General features: G+C 37.8%; 2 protein-coding genes across 8 annotated transcripts in view; one reads left to right on the top strand and one right to left on the bottom strand.

Moving 5' to 3' along the window:
* EFCAB11 (EF-hand calcium binding domain 11) overlaps positions 1-8,928 on the bottom strand; it is a 78,083-nt gene extending 69,155 nt beyond the window's left edge. For 5 of the 6 annotated variants that reach the window (XM_082760533.1, XM_082760534.1, XM_082760529.1 and 2 more), the window contains exons 1-5: positions 8,713-8,928; positions 7,674-7,769; positions 4,204-4,249; positions 1,834-1,935; positions 375-465 (exon numbers count right to left, since the gene is read on the bottom strand). In XM_082760533.1, the coding sequence (XP_082616659.1) occupies positions 375-465; positions 1,834-1,935; positions 4,204-4,231 (221 nt within the window). In that variant the 5' untranslated portion in view covers positions 4,232-4,249; positions 7,674-7,769; positions 8,713-8,928. The other variant, XM_082760530.1, reaches the window with a different exon arrangement.
* A 41-nt stretch (positions 8,929-8,969) lies between these two features.
* TDP1 (tyrosyl-DNA phosphodiesterase 1) overlaps positions 8,970-25,438 on the top strand; it is a 42,222-nt gene continuing 25,753 nt past the window's right edge. Inside the window, exons 1-11 of one of the 2 annotated variants that reach the window (XM_082761904.1) lie at positions 8,970-9,016; positions 9,353-9,900; positions 11,395-11,438; positions 13,062-13,117; positions 14,137-14,233; positions 15,692-15,726; positions 16,802-16,894; positions 19,339-19,509; positions 21,392-21,470; positions 23,072-23,257; positions 23,453-23,501. In XM_082761904.1, coding sequence (XP_082618030.1) covers positions 9,357-9,900; positions 11,395-11,438; positions 13,062-13,117; positions 14,137-14,233; positions 15,692-15,726; positions 16,802-16,894; positions 19,339-19,509; positions 21,392-21,470; positions 23,072-23,257; positions 23,453-23,501 — 1,354 coding nt within the window. In that variant the 5' untranslated portion in view covers positions 8,970-9,016; positions 9,353-9,356. The other variant, XM_082761903.1, reaches the window with a different exon arrangement.

Genomic DNA, 25,438 nt, shown 5'->3' with positions numbered 1-25,438 from the left:
CAGATGCACTAGTTTTAACCCTAAATTTTTCAAGAGACAGCTCCTGAATGCAGATTTCCTGATTACAGGAAGAAAATGTAAAAGTAAATAACTTTAGGTTTCTTAAGAAAGTATTCAGGCACCAATTTACTTCCTGTATTTAATGGTATCTATTATTGTATTGTATGTATCATATGTTATTTTTATTTATTCTGTGTTATTTTTATATTAAAATATACTGTATACATTTATAATATTCATTATTAAAGGCATTTACATAGTAATGTGCTGAAGTCTGTTCAGTTGCACAACAAAATCTAATCATTTCAACTTACTGAAACATATATAATAAAAAGACAGCAAGTCAGGAAAAAGGATCTCTCTGTTTTTCTTACCTGAAGGCTTCAGGTATGACGCTTTCAGGTAATTTTGAAGAAACAGAATCGAAGGTTTTCTTGAAGTCTTCAAAAGTTAAAAACCCTCTACCTTTTAAATTAAGATTAGACATGAGAAAAATAATACAAATTAACTTAAAAAAAAATACAATTATGTTTGCACGGGAGCTAAACAATTTACATTTCTGAAATGATTATACAGTTTAAGTTATTGTACTTGCAAAAAATATTTTAGGATGGCTACATCATATTGATAAGCAGTCTCAGAAAGATTTTATACTCAGAAAGGATTTTAAAATTCCTTTGTGCCAGCGTAAACCCTGTTCAAAAGTACTACCTACAATATCCACAACTCTCTTATTAAAATTTTTTAATTTTAAAATTAGACATTTTGAATTGAAAATTCAGACTTGTGAAACTTTGAAAATATGTTCTCTCAAATATGCCAAATCATATTTGAAATCTATTATTTTTGACATGCTAGTCACTATGAGCACTGTGTTTCAAAAAAAAAAAAAAAAAACTTCCATAAAAATTTTCCCCTTCAGTTCAATCCTGCTGAAGCTCCTGAAACATATCAGTGATATCAACTGATCGGTCATGTAGGTTATAAATTCACTTCCAGATCCAACTGGAAAATAAAGTACCTCAAACCATGCTATCACAGATGGTGTGCAGCAGATAGCAAGACAAACAAAAGCACAGTGCTTGAAACAGTTAAGTCCTTTGAAATAACTCACTAAAAATAACACTTCAAAAGCTACTTTCAGTTCACAGCAAAAAGCTGCAGTGAATGCTCATATGATCATCCCAACATCTGATCTGCCATATGTTTCACTTTCACTTGTTTCAAGGGCCATAGTCCTATCTCAGGTCAGGAAGAAACCAGGAAAGGATCATCTCAATATCTATTTGCTCAGAGGCTTTTTTCCTTTTTTCAGTTTGGTGATGGGAAATCCTCTTTGCTGTCTAACAGGAACAAAGAAAAATCACCACATCTACTTCACAAAAAGAACTAGAGGAAATTCATGTTGCTTTGGTTTCCCTTCCTTGATCTATTGGGAGAAGTGAAAAAGATCTACAGCCATCACCAAGGATAGAAATGTCTAAAATATGTGGCATAAATATATGAGGGCAACATATATGAGAGTAACAGAGAAATAACAAGAGGTAGTAACAGTAGGTAGGGAGGGTAAGTGGCTGGAGGTTTCTTTCAACAGCTGGAGGATCTCTGTACAACATAAAAGCCAGAGCTACTAACTAGAATGTTGTAGCCTACTGACCCTGAGTGTTTTTTTTAATAGTAATATCACCATCTTTGTTACTGTGATACTTTTTCCACTTCATGTGGCAACATCCATGACACCTCATCTTAATCTCTTCTTCTTTCCTTCAGATGTTTTGTTTTGCTTTATTATTTTAGAATTAACACTCAAAATGTTTCAAAGAAGAAACTTACTTTGCACATCAAAAGCTGTGAATATTTGCCATGTTTCACTGTTGTATAGTTGTGCAGCTTTCCTTGCACTCATGAGATCTAAAAACTTTTCAAATAATATACCTAGAAATATGGAAATAAATCTCCTTGAAAAATGTCAGTTTTATTTTTCTCCTTTAAAATATGTATTACTATTGTCTAATAATTAAAATTCATTTTAACAACAAAAATAAATACAATATAAAAATGGAAATAAAAGTCTTCAAAGTTGGCTCATGCAAACACTTCAATGACTTTTAAAATTTCTCATGTATTTTCTGTATTTGACTAGAATGCATCTGTTTATGTCTACTAAGTTCTTGTAATGTCATCTCATCTTTCCTTGAACTGGAAAGAAACATGGACTTTTCTCAGTCCAAACCACTTGCATGCCATGGATAAAGTTCCATAGATGCTGCATAAACAATGTATCTGGCATCATTCCCAGCACTGAGAGAACTCTGAAATAATCAGATATAGATTCCTATGAGAGTCACACTAAAATTGAGCGTAAACATGGATTGTTTATTCCTCCTGTGTACTATATTGAAGTCTTTACTTGCACATTTGTCTTACCCTTTTAATGAATGAAAACTGAAAGAAATTTAAAAAGCAAAGCTACTTTGCAAGTACTGTTTGAATTGACCATTTGTTCTAAAATTGAACTAAAGCATAAAATACAGAAACAAAATGCTGCCCCCCAAACTTTAGGCCTTCTTATGAAATACGCAGATATGTATATATAAAAATTTCTGCAAATACATTTTTTGGGAAACAAAACAACACTTCAGCTCAAAATTCAAACAGTCTAATATTTTTCTTATACCCTTCTAATATATGCTTTATGCTCATTTTTAACTATTAAATTTTAATAAGAAGGTGACATGACTGTGTTCTGCAGGATTTTTTAATTTTTTTTTTTAATCTAATAACATAACAAAAGCTCTGCACTTCTCTTTCTTTTGATTCATTCAGATTCTATTCTTTCTGCAGTGCCTCAAAAGCACAGCTCCTTCAGCTCCACCTGCCGTCTCAATTCAAATCTTAGACTCCAAGCCTGTAGCTTTCTGGTGTTTCTTCCCTTATTTCTTCTTGAAAATTCCTACATTAAGAACTATTATAGTCTCAGTTTCCAGGATTACAAAGACATGCTGATTTCAACTGCTAGGCTCTGTACATGCACAATTTCTTTAATAACAGAGGTTGCCTAAACATACTGAACTTGCCTGCATGAACAGCTTTCCATTCAATTGGATAACTATGGAAGTGAAACCATAAAAAGCAATATGAGATTTCCATCCATTTATTTTTTTTTTTCTCTTTCAGGGTAACATACAAGCCCAGAAAATTATAGTATACAATTTTCCTTTTATAGAATGACTCCTATTATAGAGTGCCGCCTATTCATTGATCTTGAGAGTTGGCAATTTATGTGCTACTATAGCAGGCTGTAAAGCTATCTCAAACCCACAAAAAGGTCACGTTAACGGAATATTCAAACCATTTAGACATTGACAAATCCATGGTCTATCTTTATGTATTCATTCACTTATTTTGGTTCAGGCATTCATGTGTGGGTTTTATCTTGAAAAAATCCAAGTTAAGCCTTTATTATCTATTTTTGCTTAAACTAAAAATTTGAAAGTAAGGGTGAGATTTAACAAACATGGGTTTTGGCATCAATACAAAACACAGAGACAGAGCTCTCACACCACCCTTCAAATGTATCGATACAAATTCTTGTGGGCCATGTGGTGAATCGGATGAGGGGACTTCTTGATGAAAGCAACCATTTTTTCCACAACTTTTATTTTTTACAAGAATCTGTACAATCTCTAAAATCTCTACAATTTGCCACATGGCCCCACTGATAAGGTTGAGGACCAGGAAAAAAAAAAAAAAGCAGAACTATATGAATGGGGATGTTGTTACAGAAAGAAACACTTATTGAACTGTGCTGTAAGACTTATTTATTTGCCCAGGTGAACAGTGGAACAGTATCAAAAGAAAAGATTTTTTTTTTTAAATGAAAATCTTTTTCATTACTTACCAACTCAAACACCAATATTTTAATTGTTTTTCTCTCTCACTGATCTATATAATATTAAGAAATGGTACTTTGAGAAGCAAATGAATTCCAAGTTAAATTTAACACATAAGCACTGAAAATATTCTAAAACTAAATTAAATCCTATAATCCTCTTTAATAGCTATGGTCAGCTCATTTATCATTAATCTACCTCATTTTTTTCAAAACTCTAGGGAGCAAGCATCAGATTTTTATTTTATTTTTTAAAATTTATGAATGAAAAATGAGTGGAGATCATTGACAGATTAGTGTTCTTATATTACCTGAATTTTCTGGTTTCACAGAAGACATTACTGCATCCACCTCCACCTAGAACAGAGAAGATAATAACACAGTGTTTTTCTACAGAAGTGATAAATCTGAATGATTCCTGTATGATTTCCATTTTATATGAACAATATGTGACTTCACTAAATGCTGATTTCATAGTAATACATATTATGTTATCATCTATGCCATTTAAGAAAAGATTTAAAGCTAAGATTTTAAAGCTAAATAACCTGATGAAAACAATCAGACTGACTTTTCAGAACTATATTAGGAACTGACTGAGAGATTACTGGCAAATCTTTGAACAATTTAAGGAACAAAAAGGGAGTGTATATCTAAAAAGGCACAGACCTCCACTTTGGGCTGTATTTATACTGCTTTTTAGCATGACTGTTTTCACAAATCCAAGCTCTTGCATCTATGCTGTTAGAATACCAGCTTGCACATACTTGCAGCAGTGAAACATTTCAATGGGAGTAGACGAGGCTTTGGCAGCTAAGTACAGTCCATTCTGGAGAACGGACAAGCCAAGCATGCTGTGACCAGTTAACCTAAGCCTATAGTCCATTTGGCCTGCAATACTTTTCACAGCCTGTGTTGGGCAAATAGACATGGGAGTCCTTTTCAGAAAGCTTTAATAAGATGTGCCAGAAGAGCAGCTGGAGTTAGTGAGCAGCCCTGAGCTCAGATTGCCTTTCTGTACTCTGGATGCCAAGGTGTCCTGCTGTTGGCTTCTTGATCAGTAGCAGATGCTGAGCTACAGGTGTCCTGATGTGAAGGTATGGAGTTCAGTCAGGGAAAACACTGGGTGTTTTTTTGGACACTGGACACCCAGGCACAGTGTTGAGCTCTTTTATTTAGATCTGAATGTAACATGTAGTACAGTGAGTGAAACTTCAGCTTGGAAAACAAAATGCTTTCATGGCTACTATTCCTGCAGTGCCCTCTTTTCATCTGAAACAATGTCTGAATGTGCAGTTAGCTAGCTGAATGGGTGTTGAAACATGGCACACCTTAGATCAATTAAAATATTCTGTGGGAAAAAGGGATGACTTAACCAAGCATTCAGAGATAAAAAAAAAAGTATTTTGTCACCCAAGCATGACCCCAAAATGCTACTAGTTACCAGGAATGATTATTCCTATGTGCTGATAAATATATCAGATGTACATCTAGTATCAATCAAAAAATCAGGCTCACCTCTTTCCATTTTCGTATATTCCTAGTTACCTCTCTCAGAAGGCTTAATTTTAACAGTAGACAGCTCAGAATCTCTTTGAATAAGCACACAATTACAGTATTTTATAAAAAAAAAAAAAAAAAAAAGAATTTTGTTAAATTACAATGAATGATTTTGAAAAAGCATGTGAAGTATGAATGTGGTTCTTATTTTTAGGTCCTACTTCCTCCAGTAAGGAGTTCATTGCTGACATCTTGTGGGTAACATTAGAATAACTTTTAATTTGTAGAATAAATGAAAACATGACCAAAAGAGATGAAGAAACAATTTACCATAAATGTGGTTGATTGATTGCAGTTAGTGATGCTAAATAAATGCCATTTCTACTGAAAAGAATTATGTTAGTATGCAATGTAGTTGAGTGAACAGTTTTGCCTCAACAAGTAACATACGCACACCATTCCCTATCTCTTGGAAAAGCTGTTGGAAGTGCTCTACTTGTCCGGGCTATTCTTTATGACTTCTAAAGAAATATAAGGGCTATTATTTAGTCCTAGATTTCAATAATTGCGACAACAAGGTAAAATGCACAATAATATTCTCAAGAACTAGACACTAACAATTAATTTTTAGGGCCATGACCTCCATTTGGTTCGTATCTGGTGCACAGAAAAAGTTGTTTCTCATAACTTTATTAAAAACAACCAAAATGCCGAAGGGAGTACTCACAATGCACAGCCATCAGCAAAAAGCATGGCACAGCCATGAACCATAGTTAACCATAGTTAGTGAAAGGCACAAAGAGAAGTACCTGTCTACCCGGAGCTTTTAGTATTTTACATTAATCAGTCACTGGATAAAAAGCAACAGTTGCTGGAACCGTGACCACTTAAGGAGCTAGCAAAACCACTACAGGACAGAATCACACCTGGAACAAGTGTTTTTAATTAATTTTTGTGCAGCTGCACAGACAGAATAGTCTACAGCCAGGTGGTCATGACACTGTCTAGAGACATAGCAGGTGTAACTTGGCACCTTTACAAGAAGAAATAACTAAACCTGCACCTCATTTCTGCCTGGGAGTCTTCTACTTATATTCTCTTCCCATAAAGGAGCCATCAGTGACTTACACACAAACTCCTCTTGTTTGAATGCCTTAATCAAGCTTTGAGTACTCCTGTTATATTCAGAGAATATAACAGAAAAACAGCTAATTCTAACACAAATGTAAGAACAGACAGTGAAAGACTGATAAGGGGAATCTGAGCATTTTCAGATTCAGAATCCAATAGTTAAATCTCACTTTAAAAGCCTAAATTATTTTTAGATCTGACCCTAGCTCTGTGGGAAAATATTTACTCATAGTTGAAATGTATCAGAGATGATTGCTTTCACAGTTAAATAAAACATTTCTATGGTTTTTACATTAAATAATCATATACAAAATTTTATCTATGACCTTGTTAGGCTATTGTCTGAAAATATGTGAAGAAAAAATAAATACATAATCATTCACAAGTAACCCCCTGAATATTGCTGAAACTGCAGAAGAAAGATGAATCATAGTTTCTATGCTAAATATATATGATAACATACAGGTCAAGCTTGTATTGTCATGGCATGAGAAAGACAAAGTTGTTGACATACATGTATTTATTTCTTGTATGTGTTCTTTATATTCTTTCTGAGATCACTTACAGTACTAGAGTAAAAATGTAATTTCCTGAACTGCATTAAGTCACACAATTTATCACATACCTTCCTATGAGTACGGAGTACCCAATACATGATTCCTCTCAATAAACCTTTCTTTTGTTAAGATTTTCATACAGAGGAAGATATATATTAGAGAAGTCATGATTAAACACGTCCCACTTTCACTTGAATCCAGAAATAGGTGTTTTTGAGAATACCAGTTTATTATTAAGATACACACATCTTCACACCTAGTTAAACCACTGAGTAAAGAAATGGAGCATACTACTAATAAAACACAATAGTTTTGACTTAATCTCTTAAGCAATAAATACAACGCATCCCTCTGCTCATCACAGTCTATAGGATACCTTCTCAGCAGGAAAGTACTTCGTTATTTTCTTTTGAAATAAATATCCCCAGATAACAAAATCACTTTAAAAAACTATAGGTGTTCCTGTTTACCACAATTAAATTGTACAGACCCTTCAGAAAACAGCGTTCTCAGTAGCAAGACGTCTATATATGCTGGATCTCACATAGACCGGATCTTCAAAACATAAAAGTAAAAAATATATATATACACACCTTTGAGGGCTTGTAACTAAACAACAGCACTACTGCAACTTTAAATTCCTCTCTGCTTAAATAGCCTTTGTTATCTTCACCACACACTTCAAACACCTGCAGAAAGAAATTGATTTGGGTTAAAAACCAATAAACATGACCAAAATTTTTTACTTAGAGTGACTGTTATGGGAAAAATGAAATAGTTCACTTAGTTCACTAGCTGAATGAACTATGTGTTAAAAAAAAAAAAAAAAAAAAAAAAGTGAAGATTAGTCCCATCTCTGTCAGAACTCTGTTATGGTAGCTGAAGGACTACACCTAGTCAATTTACTTTTAAATTTTTGTTGAAATACATTTTCCTTATTTTTTATGTGCTTAATAAAAGCCTTTTTGTAAACTTAGAAGTTATCAGTACGGACTTCTAGAAACCAAATCATGTTAATTTTGTTTCAGTAGGATGTTTACTCTTGAAATACGCAGGCATGCTTGATTTCTCACTGAAGTTCCTGGATAGACAGGAAATGTAGGACTGAGAGACTGGAAAGCAAGTGTAGTTAGGAGCCATCAAATTTTCTAAAGAACTTTTAGAAAAAAATACTGTTTCCATAATCTATGCTTAGAAAAGAGATTAAGCACAAAACGTGTAGAAATGGGCATTTTTCCTAAGAGTTTTTCCCCCAGAAGAGCTTCAGCCAGGGTTAGTAATAAATCATTGGATCTTCTGGTACCGGAGGATACACCCATAAGTTGTCTGGGGAAGCAATGCCACATGCAATATTACCTCTGAAGCCTGTAGAAAAGTCTTAGTAAAATTACCTAAACGAGTTGAAACTTCGCTACTATTTTTCGAATAAAATAAATGAGAGCCAAACGCGGGGACGGTTCAGTCCGCTGGGCGGAGCACGCTTTGATGTAGCCCAGGCTGTCCCTGATTACTGTTACACCTGCTTTCCTCCCACTCCCTCCTTGAAGTCGACATGCAGTTATCTCATTAGCAGGGCACTTCAGCTGCAGTAATTAACACCGAGCTGAACGAGCGATTATGCAAATCCCGCACCTGCCCTGAGCCGCCACGGAGCTCAAGTGACGATTTATGAGGTTAATTCGGCCGGCTGGGACGTGCCCGGTTTGTAGGGTGGGCAGCACCAGGGGGCTATGGCAGAGATGGAAAGGGCCCTCGGGGCCTCCCGGTGGGACTGACAAGAGGCATAGGACTGAGCTGGGGCTGGGTTTCTTCTTCCTCCTCCTCCTTCATCTCCTCCTTCTCTCAGGCCCAGGCGCTAGGGCCCGGGGGAAGCCGCCGCGCTGCCGGAACGGGAAGGGGCGGGCGGCAGCTGTGGGGCGCCGCGGTCGGTGCCGGGGTGAGCGAGGCTGTGGGGGTCCGTGAGGGTCTGTGTGGTGCGGGGACGTCTCCTCCGGCATCCTAAATGCGTGCCTGGGGGCGCCCTTATCCCGGCCCCTTTTCCACGTGTGGGTTTCCCCCTTCGCTGCCTGCTTGGCAGCCGCTGCTGTGCCCGCCTTCCTTTGTGTCCCGGGGAGCGGGGCAAGCAAGCCAGGTGCGAGGTTAGGAATTGTGCGAGCTTTCTGCCAAATAAAAACAAAACAAAGGTCGTGGTAACAGGCCGGTGGAGTCTAGGAAGGGAAGCAGCCTTGAGCACAGCAAAAACGCGCGATTTCTGTTTATTTCTAATTCCTAGGACCATGCTTCAGGAAGGCGCGCACGGCAAATGGACGGTGTCGAGCAGCGATGAGAGCACCGAGGAGAACTCGGACGGCGAGAAGCCCTCCACGTCTGCGCTGCTCAGCGCCGCACCGGGCAAAGCCAGCGGGCCCCAGTACCCCTGCTCCGAAGCCAGGAAGGCTGCTCACAAGAGAAAAGCTTCTCCGGTGAAGTTCAGCGATAAAAGTCTCGCTCCAGAAACGCCTCCCGCAGAGAAACAGAGAGCGACCCAGGAAGGCTTGGGCTGGTGTCTTTCCAGTAGTGATGAAGAGCCCGAAGACCGAGAAAAGAGTGCCCCCCAAAAAAGGCTGAAAGAAGAAAAGGGTGATGTGCCTGAAGAGCTGCCTCCAAATCATATCAAAGACGAGCACTCGGGGAATCATAAAGCGGAGGACTATAACGAAGCACCCAGTGAAGCCCAGGATACCTGGGATTTGCTGAACGGAGGGAACCCGTTCAGGTTTTTTCTCACTAAAGTCACGGGAATTGAGCAGAGCTATAACTCTGGAGCCTTGCACATAAAAGGTGAGCAAGTGACTCTTGTGGAAGTGGGCTTTTGGGGGTGCTTGTGTGCATGAGAACAGTTCCTTATAGCCTGTGGGTATTTTTAAATGCCCAAATCCCTTGGTGTAACTGAGGCTTGATACTCTGAATGTGAATGTTGCAGGAATGGGCTGTTACCTGCCTTTGTGCTTGTATTCATGCTACGGAGTGGTTTGGACCTACTAATTCACTGTTACTTGATACAGTAGAAGGTACCACTAGTGGGTTTTTATGGCTAGGGTTCACATTTCAGTGCAGCTGGAAATGAGCATAAGTCAAAATAGAGCAGTCTTCAGTGATGTGATACTGATGCTTTATGCTGTGTAACTAAAATTAGTTATATAGCTGATATAAGGGGGGAAAAAGCAATGTGCACCTGCAATCATCTCCTTATTCTGAAAAATCTCTTAGGTCACCAGGCTGAAACAAAAGCAATCTTTACAGGGGGGTTTTGCACAGAGATATTAAAACAGGTTAGGAAAGTTCTGTAGTTCCTCATGTGGCTCTTTAATCATTTGTTCGCATACAACTAGACTGTAGCTGTGCCTCAACCTTACACACCCCCTTGGAGCATCAGTTATTACTGAATGCAGGCTGGTGTCTGAGACCTCGATTGCATTACTGCTGTACATCTTTACCTACCTCATGAACACGTTGTGGCTTTTGGCCAGTCTTAAGAGTAGTTTTCTTGTTAGGTGGTTCCTTGAGCTGGTGCAGAGGCTGTTTTTTGTTTTTTTTAGTTTAACCTGTAAAAACATTTCTATGGAGATGGATTATGGAATATCATGTCTTTATTAGAACGCATTTGTAGTATATGTTTTCAAGTTGCTGCTGTGCTTCAGTTTTTAAGGTTTTCAATGCTCAATCTGATTAGCACTCTGCTCCCATAAATAAAATACAGTAAGGATACACATGTTCTGCAATCAGTCTGCTGTGTAGCCCTCACATGGTTCAAGTTTCTAGTCTGTCTACCTGTGTTGATTGACAGGGTACCAGACAAAGCTGTGGGCAGTTGTTATTCTTTTCCTTTCTCCCCTTAAAATAATTAAAAAGGGGAAAAAAAAAAAAAAGGAGGAGAATTGGAACTGCTGCCAGTACTAGTACAAACAGCTTGCAACAGGTAAGTCTTTAACTTTCCACTTATGGTTTCTAGCCTGCCACAGTTCTTCAAGGCCTCTGTACAGGGAAGAGAGGAGTTCAGTGTCTCTTTCTCCATCTGATCTTAGTCTCTTTCCTAATGAGTTTTTGCACTTGACTTTCTACTTTAGTGGGGTAATGCTATTTAAAACTATAAGACCATAGTCACATCACAGCAGGACTGGGAACTTTACTATTCAAGTCAGTAAACTTAATTGTGAATGTTTGCTGCACTAAGTGTGAACAGTCTGGTACTCATGTTGTAGTTATCACAACAGTCAAGATGCAGAATGCATACTTGAACTTTTTTACTCATTTATGTCTTAATGTTTTTAATAGATATTTTGTCTCCTCTTTTTGGGACTCTTGTATCTTCTGCTCAGGTGAGTTTCTTGTGTCAGATTTACTTTGCTTGCTTATTTCACTTTGTTAACCTCAAACCTGATAATCCATGTTTGTCATGTAGCTGATGCAAGTAGGGAACTTGATTAAAATATAGAGGGAACCCTAAATGTTTTTCAACTGTCTTGGGATCGGTACTATTTAATAGCTTTTATCAGTGACAAAATCCCACAGACAGTGGGACCGAGTGCACCTGCAGCAAGTTCACAGATGGCACTAAGCTGAGTGGTATAGTCAATACAACAGATGTAAGGGATGCCATCCAAAGGTCCCTGGACAAGCTAGGGAAGTGGGCCTATGTGAACCTAATGAGACGCAACGTGCTGCACCTAGGTTGGGGCAGTCCCATGCAGGAGTACAGGCTGGGAGAAGAACTCATGGAGAATAGCCCTGCAGAGAAGGACTTGAGGGTTTTAGCGGGCAGAAAGTTTGCTATAAGCTGGCAGTGCACGCTTGCAGCCCAGGCGGCCAACTGCACCAAAAATGGCCAGCAGGTGAAGGGAGAGGATTGCCCCCCTCTGCTCTGCCCTTTTGAAGCCCCACTTGGAGCGCTGCATCCACATAGGGGCCTCCAGCACCAGGAGGATGTGGATCTATTGAAGTCCAGAGGAGGGCCACGAAGTTGATCAGAGGGCTAGAGCAGCTTTCCTATGGAGGTGTGCTGAGAGAGTTGGAGGTGTTCAGCCCAGAGAAGAGGAGGCTCCAGGGAGACCTTACTGCAGCTTTTCAGTACTTAATGGACACTATAAAAGAGATGGAGAGCAACTTGGGGGAGGGGGAGGGAGGGGAGCAAACAAACAATGACAGGACAAGGGGGAATGGTTTTAAACTAAGAGAGGGGAGATCTAGATTAGAGATCAGGAGGAAATTCTTCACTTAGAGGGTGGTAAGGCACTGGAACAGGTTGACAGGTTGCCCAGACAGTTTGTGGAGGCCCCATCTCTGGAGATGTTCAAAACCAGGTTGGATGAGGTCCTGGGCAACCTGATTCAATAGGTTGCATTCCTGCCCATGGCAGGGGGATTGGAACTGGGTGATCTTAAGGTCCCTTCCAACCCAAGCCTTTCTATGGTTTTATGAAATATAAAAATAATCCCATGTTCTTAGAATTAAATTGTTTATAAGACCATCTCACATTCTGGGAATGTGTAACTGAAAAATGCATCTTTATGTAATTGTAAGTGATTTAAAAATAAGTGTGTTGCAATCTAGGAACAATCTAGGAATATTCTTGTTAATGCTTGGAAGCTCTTCCTGTATGAAGAGATGGTTCTTGCACTGCAGCTTTTACATCGTGCATATGTGATTCTTCTTGTGTGCATGCTGAACTTTATGAACACTAATGCATTCTTTTGAAAAACTCAAATTTGTCCTTGAATTAAGAGACATGAAAGAAAGGAGTTGAAATTCAAAAATGTACTTGTTCTGAAAACATGCTGTTTGAAGTTTTTATACTGTTTTTGTTTGTTATGATGCATCGTTGCGCATTTGTATGATATAAGTGGTAATGAGCAATAACTTTATGCATTTTTGTTGTATTCCATTGTTTTGACAAACAGTTGTTTTCTTTTTCATGAGCTTGTTTTCTTTTTTTTATGCACAAGTTTAACTACTGCATAGATGTGGAATGGCTCGTTAGACAGTATCCACAGGAATTCAGGTATGTTTATTTTCCAAAGGTGAAATAATAGCAATTTCATCTATAATAGCAAGAAATTCTGTTCATGTGAGTTCATCTTACAATTGAATTATAAGCTTTTGCTTACCCTGGGAAATTATTTTCTGATTGTGTATGTGCAGGCTATTGTTTTTTCCTTTCACACTTATTCCACATTTGTATTTCTCTATTGATTTCTTGCTTTTTTTTTTTTAAAGTATTAAATGGACAGAGTTCAGTACGGCTGGTTTCTGATTTTTATTAGTCACCATTTAGAAGACCCCACTGTGCACCAGTACTACAGTGTAGTAGATGACCTATGCAAATGGAACAAAAACCCCTGTGCCATGCAATTTACAGACCCAAGAAAAAGATAATGCATGAGGAAGGAGGGAATATAGGAGGAGCATAAGAAAACAGTGTGAAAATGATTGGGATGTTATGTAATGCCTGGAGTTGCTGGATATTGTCATGAAAGTAGTTCTTATTTCCTCGAAGTTCTACTCTGATAATGGCAACCTGCAACATGAAGTGAACTTAAAACAGGAACAAAAACTGTTGTGTATTTTTTACAGCACTCAGTAGAACAGAGTATTAGGAAGCAAAAATGAAACTACTGCTAGAATAAACCTAGCTTCTCCTTTGTTTCAATCTTTTCTGTAAATAATAAATTCTTATATCCACATTTGCTATATCAGTACTTCAGAGATCTTATTTCTGTATTTCTAGCTATACAGACAAGAGTTCCTTACAAGATCCTGTATTACTAGTTTTTATTTTCAAGTCTGATTTTCTCCATACACCTCCTGTTTTCTTTTTTCTATTAAAGTGTTCTAACATCTTTCGCATAGAATTATATGGTAGTTAATGTTTTTTTCAGTTAGTTAGGCATGTAGAATTTAGTGCCATCTTTCTGATGGGCCATTGGGTTTAGGAACCAGAAGTCACAGCTACATCAGAAGCTGGTTTGGGCTGATTGCTAATTCTTTTGATGTTTTAATAGTAATATCACTTTATTTCAGGAAGAAGCCATTGTTGATAGTTCATGGTGAGAAGAGGGAATCCAAAGCTGAACTGCTTGCACAAGCACGCCCTTTTGACAACATTAGTTTCTGTCAGGTAACTGATATTTTCATCATCCTTTGCTTGAAATTAACCAGGGCAAGATCTCTGGGCTGCTGTGTGCTATGTTAATCAGGTGTTTACACTAAGTGGTAGACTAGTAACCAATTTTTTATTAATTTCAGAGTTTAAATATTCTAACAACAAATTCATGGTTTTGCATATAATTTTTTCACACATAAGAATTCAGGTGTAATCTATCCCATATGATAGACTTGGCAACGTAGTCATTCCCAAGTAGTAGGGGCAAGTTGTGTTTGTGATGGCTTTCCTGTTTGGTTGTACTGCTTCATGTACTTCCAGCAGCCCATGCATTCCATTATGCCAGTACCCAAAAATGAAATATTCATATTTACATCTGCTCTACTCATGTTAACTAGGCACAATGTTGGAGCCATCATTGACTAAAAGTTCTCTCAACATCTGTAACTTGTGTTTTATCCTTTCCCTAGAAATAGTGTTTTAAATGTCCTTCTTGATAAGAGCAAAGCAATGAATAAAAAAAGCATTTCTGTCCCTGGCTTCTGGCCTTTTCTTCAGCCACTAAGCTGTTTGTGACAGTTATATGCTTCAGAATGACAGAATGGCTGATGCTGGAAGGCACCTCTGGAGGCCATCTGACTCAACCCCCTGCTCAAACAGGGCCACCCAGAGCAGGGTGCCCAGGACCATGTCCACATGGCTCTAAAGGCCACTCAGGAGGGAGACTCCGCAGTCTCTCTGAGCAGTCTGTGACAGTGCTCAGTCACCTGCGCTTCCCGGTGTTCAGACAGAAACCCTTGTGTTCCCATTTGTGCCTGTTGTCTCTTACCTGGTCCATGGGCACCACTGAAAAGAGCCTGCCTCCATCTTCTCTGCACCTTCCCTTCAGGTATTTAAGGATCCCCATGTGAGTCTTTACCTCTCTAGGCTGAACAGTACCAGCTCTCAGCTTCTCCTCATGGGAAAGATGCTTCAGTCCCGTCATCATCTTCATGGCCCTCTGTTGGACTCTGCAGCATGTCTATGGCTCTCTTGTGCTGGAGAACCCTGAACTGTTCACAGTACTCCTGTTGTGGCCTCTGCAGTGCTGAGCAGAGAGGAAAGGTCACCTCCCTCAACCTGCTAGCAATGCTCCCACTAGTACAGCCTATCAGTAGTTTCCTTTTCTGCAAGGGCACGCTTCTGGTTTCTGGATCCCTAGGTCTGTTTCTGCAAGGCTGATTATTTCTGAAAATATTGCTGGGTAAAGAAATTTTGTTGTAGCAGATCCAGCAAACAATTTCACTGCAACTTCTAATACAGTTTCTAGCAATTAGTATATTTAAAGGTGATAGAGGATAACGTATTTTGTGATCTGTCCACTAGAGAGCAGTGAAATGAAACTAAATATGAAGCACCCTTCCGCCTTTAACATTCTTGCATATGAGATGTGCACAACAGCAATTTTTAATGATTGACTCTTTCATTTTGTAGGCTAAACTGGATATTGCATTTGGAACTCACCACACGTAAGTAGCAGCTGTGAAGCAGAATGTTCCCCTTCTAAAGACGACCCTAGAGCTGATACATGCAGTTACTGCGTTCAGTGTAGCAACTAGAATCTAATGTCAGAAAGTACTTAGAGAACAGAAAGATAGATTATTACTGTATGTGAAGACAGAATTCTGAAGGAAAGGCCTAATATATTGATGAAATTTGAAAGTGATGTCTTTCATGTTGTATATCTCTATTTCATGTATCTGCGAGTTATTTTAAAGCTATAAAATGGGGTTTCATAGAAAAATTGCAGAGTCTTAAAGATAAATTTCCTTCATTGTTTTGTATTTATAAGTGAGAGGTTTGTTTGTTGTTTGATAGGAAACAAATGAAGTAAGATGAGGCGTGCCAGTTACACAACTGGAGTCAGTGAACTGTAGGTATTGGCTGTTAGTACCTCATGCTTTGATGCCAAAAGTATAATGCAGACTTTATCAGCCGTTGGTAGGCTGGATAGAACACTAATTTACAGCTCTTTGTCTACATCAACTGCAAAAAATCTGGAAGCAATTACTGAATTTGGGTTTTTTTCAAAGGAAAATTTGAGTTTGATATTGTGGGAGTGTCACAGATGAAATGTCATAGATTGCAAGCAACAAGTAAGAAAAGATTCAGTGTCATATTTTGTACAGTGAAGACCTTTGTGAAGATCTTCTGGTTTCAGGGCAATCCAGTGCTTTTTATGAATTAATCATTTTGACAATTCTCTTATAAAATACAGCTTTTTTTTTTATCTGCAAAGTAATATCTTTATTTGAAAGAACATAGCAAATATTGTTCTGAAAGGATTCATTGTTGCTTTTGGAAGTCAGTCATGGGAGATATGAAGCTGTACTCGGGAATAAATCATGATGTTGACAATACACAGCAATAGTTTAATGACATGCAAGTTTGGCATGTGTGTAGGGCAAAACACTTCAACGCTACTTTTTATGGAGAACAGAATAAGTCTTTTGAAATTGATCTTCTTGGAGCATTTTAGAGAGTTATTAGGTTATTTCCTACTCAGTGTGCTTGAAGCAAATAAAGTGTTATTCTATTTTTAAGGAAGATGATGCTGTTGTTATATGAAGAAGGTCTTCGAGTTGTGATACATACATCCAATCTTATTGCTGATGACTGGCATCAGAAAACTCAGGGGTAAGTAACAATCTCTAGCAGGTCTTTTGATTACTTGCTATTGAGTTGTCAGTTTGTATGGCTTGCTCTGTGTTAGAGGTCTGTTTTCTTGGTTGTGCTAGATATGCAACTCCTCCTGTCATTAAACACCCAAATATGTTGAAAATCAGGCTTTACGTAAGTACTAAAGAGAATTTAAGTCACTGAATCATTTTGACTAATGTGTCAAAACAACTGGAAATATGTATTTTAGGCCTTATTGTCTTTACTGGAAAATAATCACCAATTGGAGCATATGAACCTCAACTGACCTGATGACGTAATAAACACATGATAATCCTTGTACTTTAAATTGTGCAAAGATCTGTTATATAGTAGGTAGTATGGAATTCTCCCCTGGGGAGTTCTGAGGATGTGAGAAATGAGGGACATTCTTACAGTCATTGGAGCATTTCTGATGCAATTTAGAAATATACCTATGTGCTCGTGACTACTTATTTTGAGATACCGGAAGTATTCACTGGGAAAATGAGATGCCTGTAGCAGAGACTTGTAAACGTTCTTTGCTCAGTGCTATCACTGGCAACAACGATTCTTAGCTCTGTGCCAGACTGATGTTGTGAAACGTATAAGTACTGTTACAGGAATCACATTGTCAGGGCTAAGGATCTGTCAGTTTTAGATTATCAAATCTAGCTAAGATCTGTCGATCTATTCAGTTTTGCAAGTCCAGCCATTTTTTAGCTTGTGTACAAGGCAGTTCATCAAAATCAACTCTGAGGTACATATATCTTGATGTCATACATCAATCTTAAGACTTTTTTTATTTTTATTCCTTTTTATAAATAAACCATAAGATCTCAAACATTGAATGATATGGAAGAGGCTGAGGATAGTTTTCCAATAGACACTAGGTTTCATGAAATGAAGTTATCACTTAAAAATAGGAAAAGGATTTTTTTTTTTTTGAGGCATGCAGTTTATCTGTGAGCTCCTTGCAAAAGGATGCTCCAGATAATTAAAAATTTAAATGTGTTTGGAGGGAAGTGGAGTCAAAATCCGTGTGAGAATACTGAAAAATAGGTAGTAGCTTCCTGAGATGGAGTAGTTGCTCACCTTTTACACATCTGAAGTCTTGGACAGTCCCAGGGGACGTGTAAGTTTAATACTTTTCATAGGTATCTGCTACTTCTGGAGACAGGACAGTAGATCCGAACATCCAGTGCTACAAGTCTTAACACTGTTAAGATTTAAAAAATCTATAAAAATAGATCTAGAATGGTGGTAGCTGTCAAGGCCTGATCTCTGGTTGCTTTCTACTGTAAATAAAATTCATGTCCTGAGCTGACTGTTACTTTAAACTCTGACTAGTATCAGATCTCTTATTATGCTAGGACTAAGTGAAATATTAATAATACTATTATAGCGTTGATATAACAGCCTTCTGTTCTCTTGACCCTTTTCTGGGAGCATTTTTAGTTAGTGCTCCACAGTAGTCTAGGATTTAAGATTTCTTAGTCAAATGACTTGAAATTGGCCTTTCAGATGTCACCGTCATCTTGATACCATCTTACTACCAATAAATATGACAAGATTTTGAGGCTTTTCACTTGTCTGAAGCAAGTTCTTATAAGGTTTGAGTGGCAGAGGTACAGCCATTGATTTCTTGCCTTTAAGTCTTTTACTTTGGGATGGCTTCAGTATTTTTGACAGCCAGCTTTTCAGAAAGCCAAGAAGGCATGAAAATACTTACATGGGGTGCTTAACGTTGTCCTACTTGTCAAACATGAAAAATAATTTTTAGCTCATGCACACTTCAGTAATATGAAATGTTACCAATATGATGGGTCACGGGATCCTGTATGTTTTATTGACTCCTGAATTACAAAGGATAACATCAATGTTTTTGTGGAGCTGACACTGCAGAACATTTGGCTTTCATGGCTATAAGAATGTGTGACTGGGAAGAACTGCTAGATGGTTTTGCCCTGTATAGTACCCACCCCATTTTATTCTGATGGAAATCCTGGAGAGGCAAGTTACCATAAGGTAATTTTAAAGCCATATAGAACTTTCAGACTCTCTAATAGGATTTTTTCTATGTCTCTACAAAACCAGTAACTTAGAATGTGTTGCAGTGTTCTATTCATACTGAAAGTATTGATGGAAAGCTAACTGGTCAGTAAATCTAAGCTTGGCCTCTAAGAGTAGAGAAATCTGTAAGCATCTGCATGGGTAAATGTGTTTACATTTGTTGTTTTTGTTTGAAGTTACTGGTGTTGTGGTACTCACCATAAGACTTGATGATTCTGTAGTTGTAAAGCAATGGTAAGTTGCGTTATCTTCAGTAGCATCACAGTAAACTAAATCTGTCAAGAAGTCATTTAGGATCTTCAGATCTGCTTTAATGACTTACTAAAACCTTGTGATAATGTGTGGTGTCCTTTTTGTGCCTTTGTTTTTAGAATATGGCTAAGCCCTTTATATCCAAGGCTACCTCAGGGAAAAGCTGGTTCTGCTGGTGAATCTGAAACTAACTTTAAATCTGACCTGATAAGTTACTTGATGGCTTACAATGCTCCTACACTCAAGGAATGGGTAGATGTGATTCAAGAACATGACTTATCAGAGACAAGGTATCTCTTGTATTTTTTGTTTATAGTTGTTTGCATGCTTTCTTCCCCCTAATTAAGGCTCTGTGGCTAACATCTATTAGCCAACAAGTTTGTTCCTTAACCTTAGTTGTTTTCAGGATTAACAGTTCAAATATGGGTCTGACTATGGGCAGTTGTCAATGGAGCAACAGACTTGATGAGCTGCTCATTCTGGAATTTGAAGACCATGTAGTCCAAAACAGATATTCTCAGCTTTAATAAAAAAAAAACAAAACACAGAAGCACTCATTTCTGGATAAACTATCACTTAAGTATGTATGTGCTAATGTTTTTGTCATTTTGCTTTGTAAGGAGTTCCCTTTAAATCTTTTATGCAGACTGTTGAGTTAATCAACTTCTAGTTTAATAAACATGAAAAAAGTGCATCAACAGTAACTTGACAGAGGTGGCCCTAAGTGATGGGGACATGGGGTTTCTTTTAAGTTGGTCTGGGTTAAGTATTTGCTCCAATAAAATTAACAGTGGGGGAAAAAAGAGTTGTATTAGATTCTCTCATATGAGAGATCATGTAAGCAAAGGTTATTGTAATGAGGATTGTATTAAGAATAGGCTTCTGCACTTTAAGACAGAGCTCGATCCATTAATCTATGTGTAGAATTTGGCCCATTAGTCATAGATTGTGTGCAATATGCTATATTATGTTGAGCAATAGCATAGCTTGTCTTGAAACAGTCTTCTCTAATATTACACTGTTATTATTGCTTTAAAAAAAAAAAGCGCATTCATTTAATTCACATCTAATAGATACATCTAGCGCTTCTACAGAAAGACAGTAGTTATTTCAGAAAGAATAAATTTCCTTGGCAACTTAATAGTTCTGCAAGCCAGCAGAAATGTTCAGGGGGAAAAAAAGCTGAAAATGACCTTTTGGGCATAGAGACTGAAACCATATCTAGCTCAATATGTAAAATGATGTGCCTTTTTCATTCAGATAAAATCTTACAAGATCATAAAGAAAGGCGTAGCCTATAGTGAGCTGAGCTCACCTGAGCTTCTGTTTTTGTACACTTGATGAGCTTCAGCTTGGACAGGTCAGGTGAGCCTTAGCTGATGTGAGTTTATGCATGGTTTAGGAAAGAGGCACTTCCTAGGATGTGGATCAGTTCCTTGCTGTATAAAATATGTAGGGATATTCCTGGATAGAACTAGGATTGAGATGCAATGAGGAACAGCTTCTTAAATGAAGATTCTGGGCAAGTTTCCATTCTCAGGACAAAGTCAAAAAGATTACTAAACCATTATTAGAAAGTTTAAAAAAGCTGCACTTTGCTTCTGAGCTGTTAGGTACCTGGATGAAATCTTTACCTAAACCTCTTGATTTGTATGTAACAGTAGATTGGCTTTACTCAAAATTACATGCCCAATCAAGTGCAAATAATTCTCATTTGGCAAAGACTTCTGACTATACCTGTCTCTTGCGGTTTTGTGCACAGAAACAGGTACAGTTCATGCCTCTGCTATAGATCAGCCTGGTGGTGCATGACAGCCATGCAGGATTCTAATAGTTACATACCTGAAAATCTTCTTTTCTTCATATTGTAAGTCCTGAGTGAAATATTAAATACTACTTGAGCTATGCAAGGAAAACTTATTAGCATATCTTGAAATTTCACAAACCAAAATACTTCAAAATCTGTTATATATGGTACTTAATTGCTTGGTATTCTTATTTTTGTAATCCTAAACAGAAGACATGGCCCTCTGCTATGATGTGCAGTACCTTCCATTTCCTGGTGTTAAAGTAGCTCTTCCCATTGACTTGATTCCCACTGGTTGTATGTTGTTTTTTTTCTTGTGGGAGTAGCAAAGCTGCAAATAACTTGGTATTTTTTCCTTTCTGTAGAGTTTATCTGCTTGGTTCTACCCCTGGACGATATCAAGGTATTGATAAAGAAAAGTGGGGTCATCTTAGGCTCAGAAAGGTACTAAAACTGTAACCTCTTTTGTTAGTATTATTTTAACTGTAAGTGTATTTTCAGAGCATTCTTTAGTTCCTTTTAGCTTTTCCAGCTGTGCTCTGTAATATTTGAAAAAATTGATACAGTTTAAATTAACAAAAAACATAAGCTTGCAATTTACAGCAGTGTAGGTCTTGCATGTTATGTTTCTGAGCTCTATTATCAAACTCAGCTTGCTGTCTGAAGTGTCATGCCCTTAGAGATATCTGAGGAAGCCCCATCACTTAAATGACTTTATCTGTTCTTGACATTTGTAAAAAGTTTGCTATCAAGATCCAGCCTTCTGTGACTGGGTATCAAACATGGCCTTTTTCAGAGGCTTTTTCTGAGGAATGAGGTGTTGATAAAGACTTCCCTGCATGCAGGGATCAGGCTTGTTTAATTCACTTAACTGTTAAAAATTAAGTATTTTTGTTTAACTATCTAGCCAAAAACATGGAATTAAAAAAAAACACTTTGTGTACAGCTGATGTTATCCTTTCAGTCAGATTTTTAGTGTTGTTCTTCTATATTTAAGATCTTGACTTTTTATTTTTAATAAATAATTAGAATTTTTTAACCCCCTGCATTATTTAAATAAGCTACAATAGTAATTAATTGTACAATATTGCATATCAAGATTTTCTAGGGTTCCTTCTTTTTCAGTCTTCAGTATTAACAGGTGACGTGAAATACCTTACTTAAATGCTTCTCATATCTGGGGAATTTTCAGTCTGCATCTCCTGATGAAGTGGTTTTGTTTAAAATTCCATGCTGAATTTTTGATGGTATTATCCAGAAATTCTGGTACTGTCCATGGCAAACTTCAGTGGTGTATAAAATATCAATTTATCACTTTGTATTGAAAATCAAACCTACTCTTTTGGACTTCCTCTCAAGGGTAGAGTACACCCTGTCTGATGTATGTCACCTGCATAGTTTTTCTTGCCTGTAAGACACTGAATGAAAATGAAATAAACCAGAAAAAAGTAAAGGATAAAATTCTTGTCACTGTTTGTTTTTTAAGATTAATTTCTTTAATAACAACATAGGTATGACTGGTAATGCTACAATGAACCCCTTTAGGCATAAGTGCCCTACCTAGAGTGAGGAGAGGTTGCTACTACATAAAATTTAGTATATGCTTATATCTATCTGGTTATAATGTGACTTTAAATTCCATTCACAGCTTAAGAACAACTTGAGAAGAAAACTGAAATAATTCATTTAAATTGTTCTGGTTTTCCTGTCATTACATCTGGGGCTTTACAATGTGAGAATTTGAAGGTCAACAACCACCATATATAAAAAGACTTTTAACGTCTGAAGTTTGTATTTCCTGTTTTTAGGAAAAGCTCCCAAAATTCTTTTTACCAGTAATTTAAGGGTTGGCTCTGATGCTTTTGGATAAAACTGGTGATGTTTGATCTTCTAAATGAGCAGTTGGTTTACTTGGAGATCCTGATGACTTTTTTTAATTGCCAAGTTAGATAGTACGAATGCTAATCTTTGTTTTCAGAAGTGAATACAAGCTCTTAAGGCTTTCTTCCTGTTGAATGTGTTACTGTTTTAATTTTCCTCACTAGCTTTTGAAAGAGCATGCTTCATCAGTACCCGCACAGGAGTCTTGGCCTGTTGTTGGACAGTTTTCAAGCATTGGATCAATGGGAGCTGATGAGTCCAAATGGCTGTGTTCTGAGTTCCAGGAGAGTCTGGTGGCCACAGGCAGCAGAGCGACAACTCTCCTTAAATGTGATGTTCCGGTCCATTTGGTATGTCTCTTAGGTGCTAATTTTTAAGTCAAGTGCAACTTTATTCTGAAAAATTAAGCTTTTAGTATTTTGTAACATTGGAAATAAGTAGCATGTAACAAGTTTACTTTAAGATTTTTTTTTACTTGAAAATTGACAGCATATATATTTAAAGCTGCATTATTAAAGCTAACTTTTTTTTTTCCCTCCATGAAGGTTTATCCTACTGTGAACAATGTGAGGCAAAGTCTGGAAGGCTATCCTGGTAAGCAGATAAGCAAAAGGAAGTACATTTAGTTTTTTGTGGTCAGTGTCTTGCAAAATCATTTCAGTGGTTGCTATTTGAGTGAACCTGAAGTTGTCATCTTGCTGATAACTTGTTTGAACAGCTGGCAGTAGTATCCTTGTAGTATTTTAATATTACTGGGGTTCTGACTCTGGATTTTCTGCTCTAATTGAGTAGAAATACCTTTGTGGGCACTGGTGTGTTTGATGTGTTAATCTGTATAGTTATGTTTATATATCAGCTCTTGACTGGAGTTAGAACAGTGCTTTGATTTTTGGCAGAAAGCTCCCATTTTTTAGTGTTCATACTTCAAGTTCACCTTGCCTTCTGTGCAGCATTCTACACATCAGAAAATGTGTTTTACTGCTTGTTATTTTTAATACTGCAATATGCAATTGGTATGATCAGTCTTCCCACATCTATCTTCATTAAATATTTGTGCAGAAATCATAGCCTCAGCCAACCTGAAAGAGGAAGAGGTACTGTAGTGTTTTGATGCAGTAAAGCTCATTTCTTGAAAGCAAACACTTGGGGCTTACAAACATGCATGCCAAGGTTGATGTCATTGTGAGGCCACTGATCAGTCTTCAGGAGGTCATGACAATTGCATGAGATTTGTAAGGACTGAAAGGAAGGAATTATTTCCTATCTTCGGGAAGGGTAGGAAAGAAGGATATGAGGACATACAGGCAGGCCAGCCAGTCTCACAGTGATCCTTGGGAAGGTGATTCAGAAAGAAATTGATTGGGAGTAGTCAGCGTGGATTTTTAAAGGAGGGATTTTTACAGGAGAAATGATGTTTAACCAAGTTGATGTCCTTCTGTGATGACTCACTTCATGAATGAGAGGAGTGCACTGGATGTTGTTTAGCTCAACTTCAGTAAGGCTTTCATCATGACTTCCTATAACAACCCTACAGATATCTAGCCTTTACTTCATCAAGTTGAGTGGAGGCTGAGGTGGGCTAGAAACGAGCTGAGCTACCAGTCCCAAAATGTTGTGATCAATGGCATGAAGCACAGCTGAAGGTCAGCCACTAGTGGTGTGTGCAAAGCATTGATATTAGGACCAAGTATTTAGCATCTCCATGAAGTGCCAAGATGGTGGGGTGGAGTTCCTGCTCAGTAAGTTTGCAAATGATATAAATCAGAGGAGTGGTTGATATATTTTTTGATTGTGCTGCCCCTCAGAGGAATCTATACAGGCTGGAGATTGAGGCTGACAGGAGCTTGATTAAGGTCAGTGAAGGGCAGTGCAAAGTCTTGTACTGTATGGGAATAACACCAGGTACCAGGACGTACTGGTGGCTGGCCAGTGGAAAGCAGCTTTGGAGAAAGCAATTTGGTGCTCATTAAGTTGAAGATGAAACAGCAGTTCACCCTCATGACAAGAAAGTCAGCAGCATCCTGGGCTGCACTGAGAGGAGTGTTGACAGCAGGCTGAGGAAAGTGATCCTTCCTCTCTGCTCAGCACGGGTGAGACCACACCTGTGAGAGAGCGCTATGTTAGGGACTTTCCAAGATTTTGTGAGAAGTCCTTATGGCTTCTTGAAGGACAAGTTGAATGCATTAAGTTCTGCATCACGTTTCTAATACACAGCACTGATATAATTCAGTATGTCACAAGTGATTTGTCTACGTTAAATTCATTCCAAGAAATTAGTGTGTGTTAGTCAAAGACCAGATCCAATACAAATACAATTTCAACTAAAGAGATTTTGCTTTTTAAAATCTTTTTTTTTTCTTTTCTGAATGCTGCTTGCTTTACACCCGCTTGCTTCTGTGAGTAATGATTGTTGATATCAAGTGGTATCGTAACAAAGCACCAATGCACATTTTCTTTTAAGAGGACTTAATTCTAGAGCCTGTGTTCTAGAAAGAAAGAACAAGTGTAAATCTGCTACTTTGTGTTCAGGG

The sequence above is a fragment of the Aythya marila genome (genome assembly GCF_965140915.1).
Source record: "Aythya marila genome assembly, chromosome: 5".
In the NCBI taxonomy this organism is placed as follows: Eukaryota; Metazoa; Chordata; class Aves; order Anseriformes; family Anatidae; genus Aythya; species Aythya marila.
The sequence above is the reverse complement of the archived record's forward strand: the minus strand, read 5'-3'. Positions and strand labels throughout refer to the sequence as shown.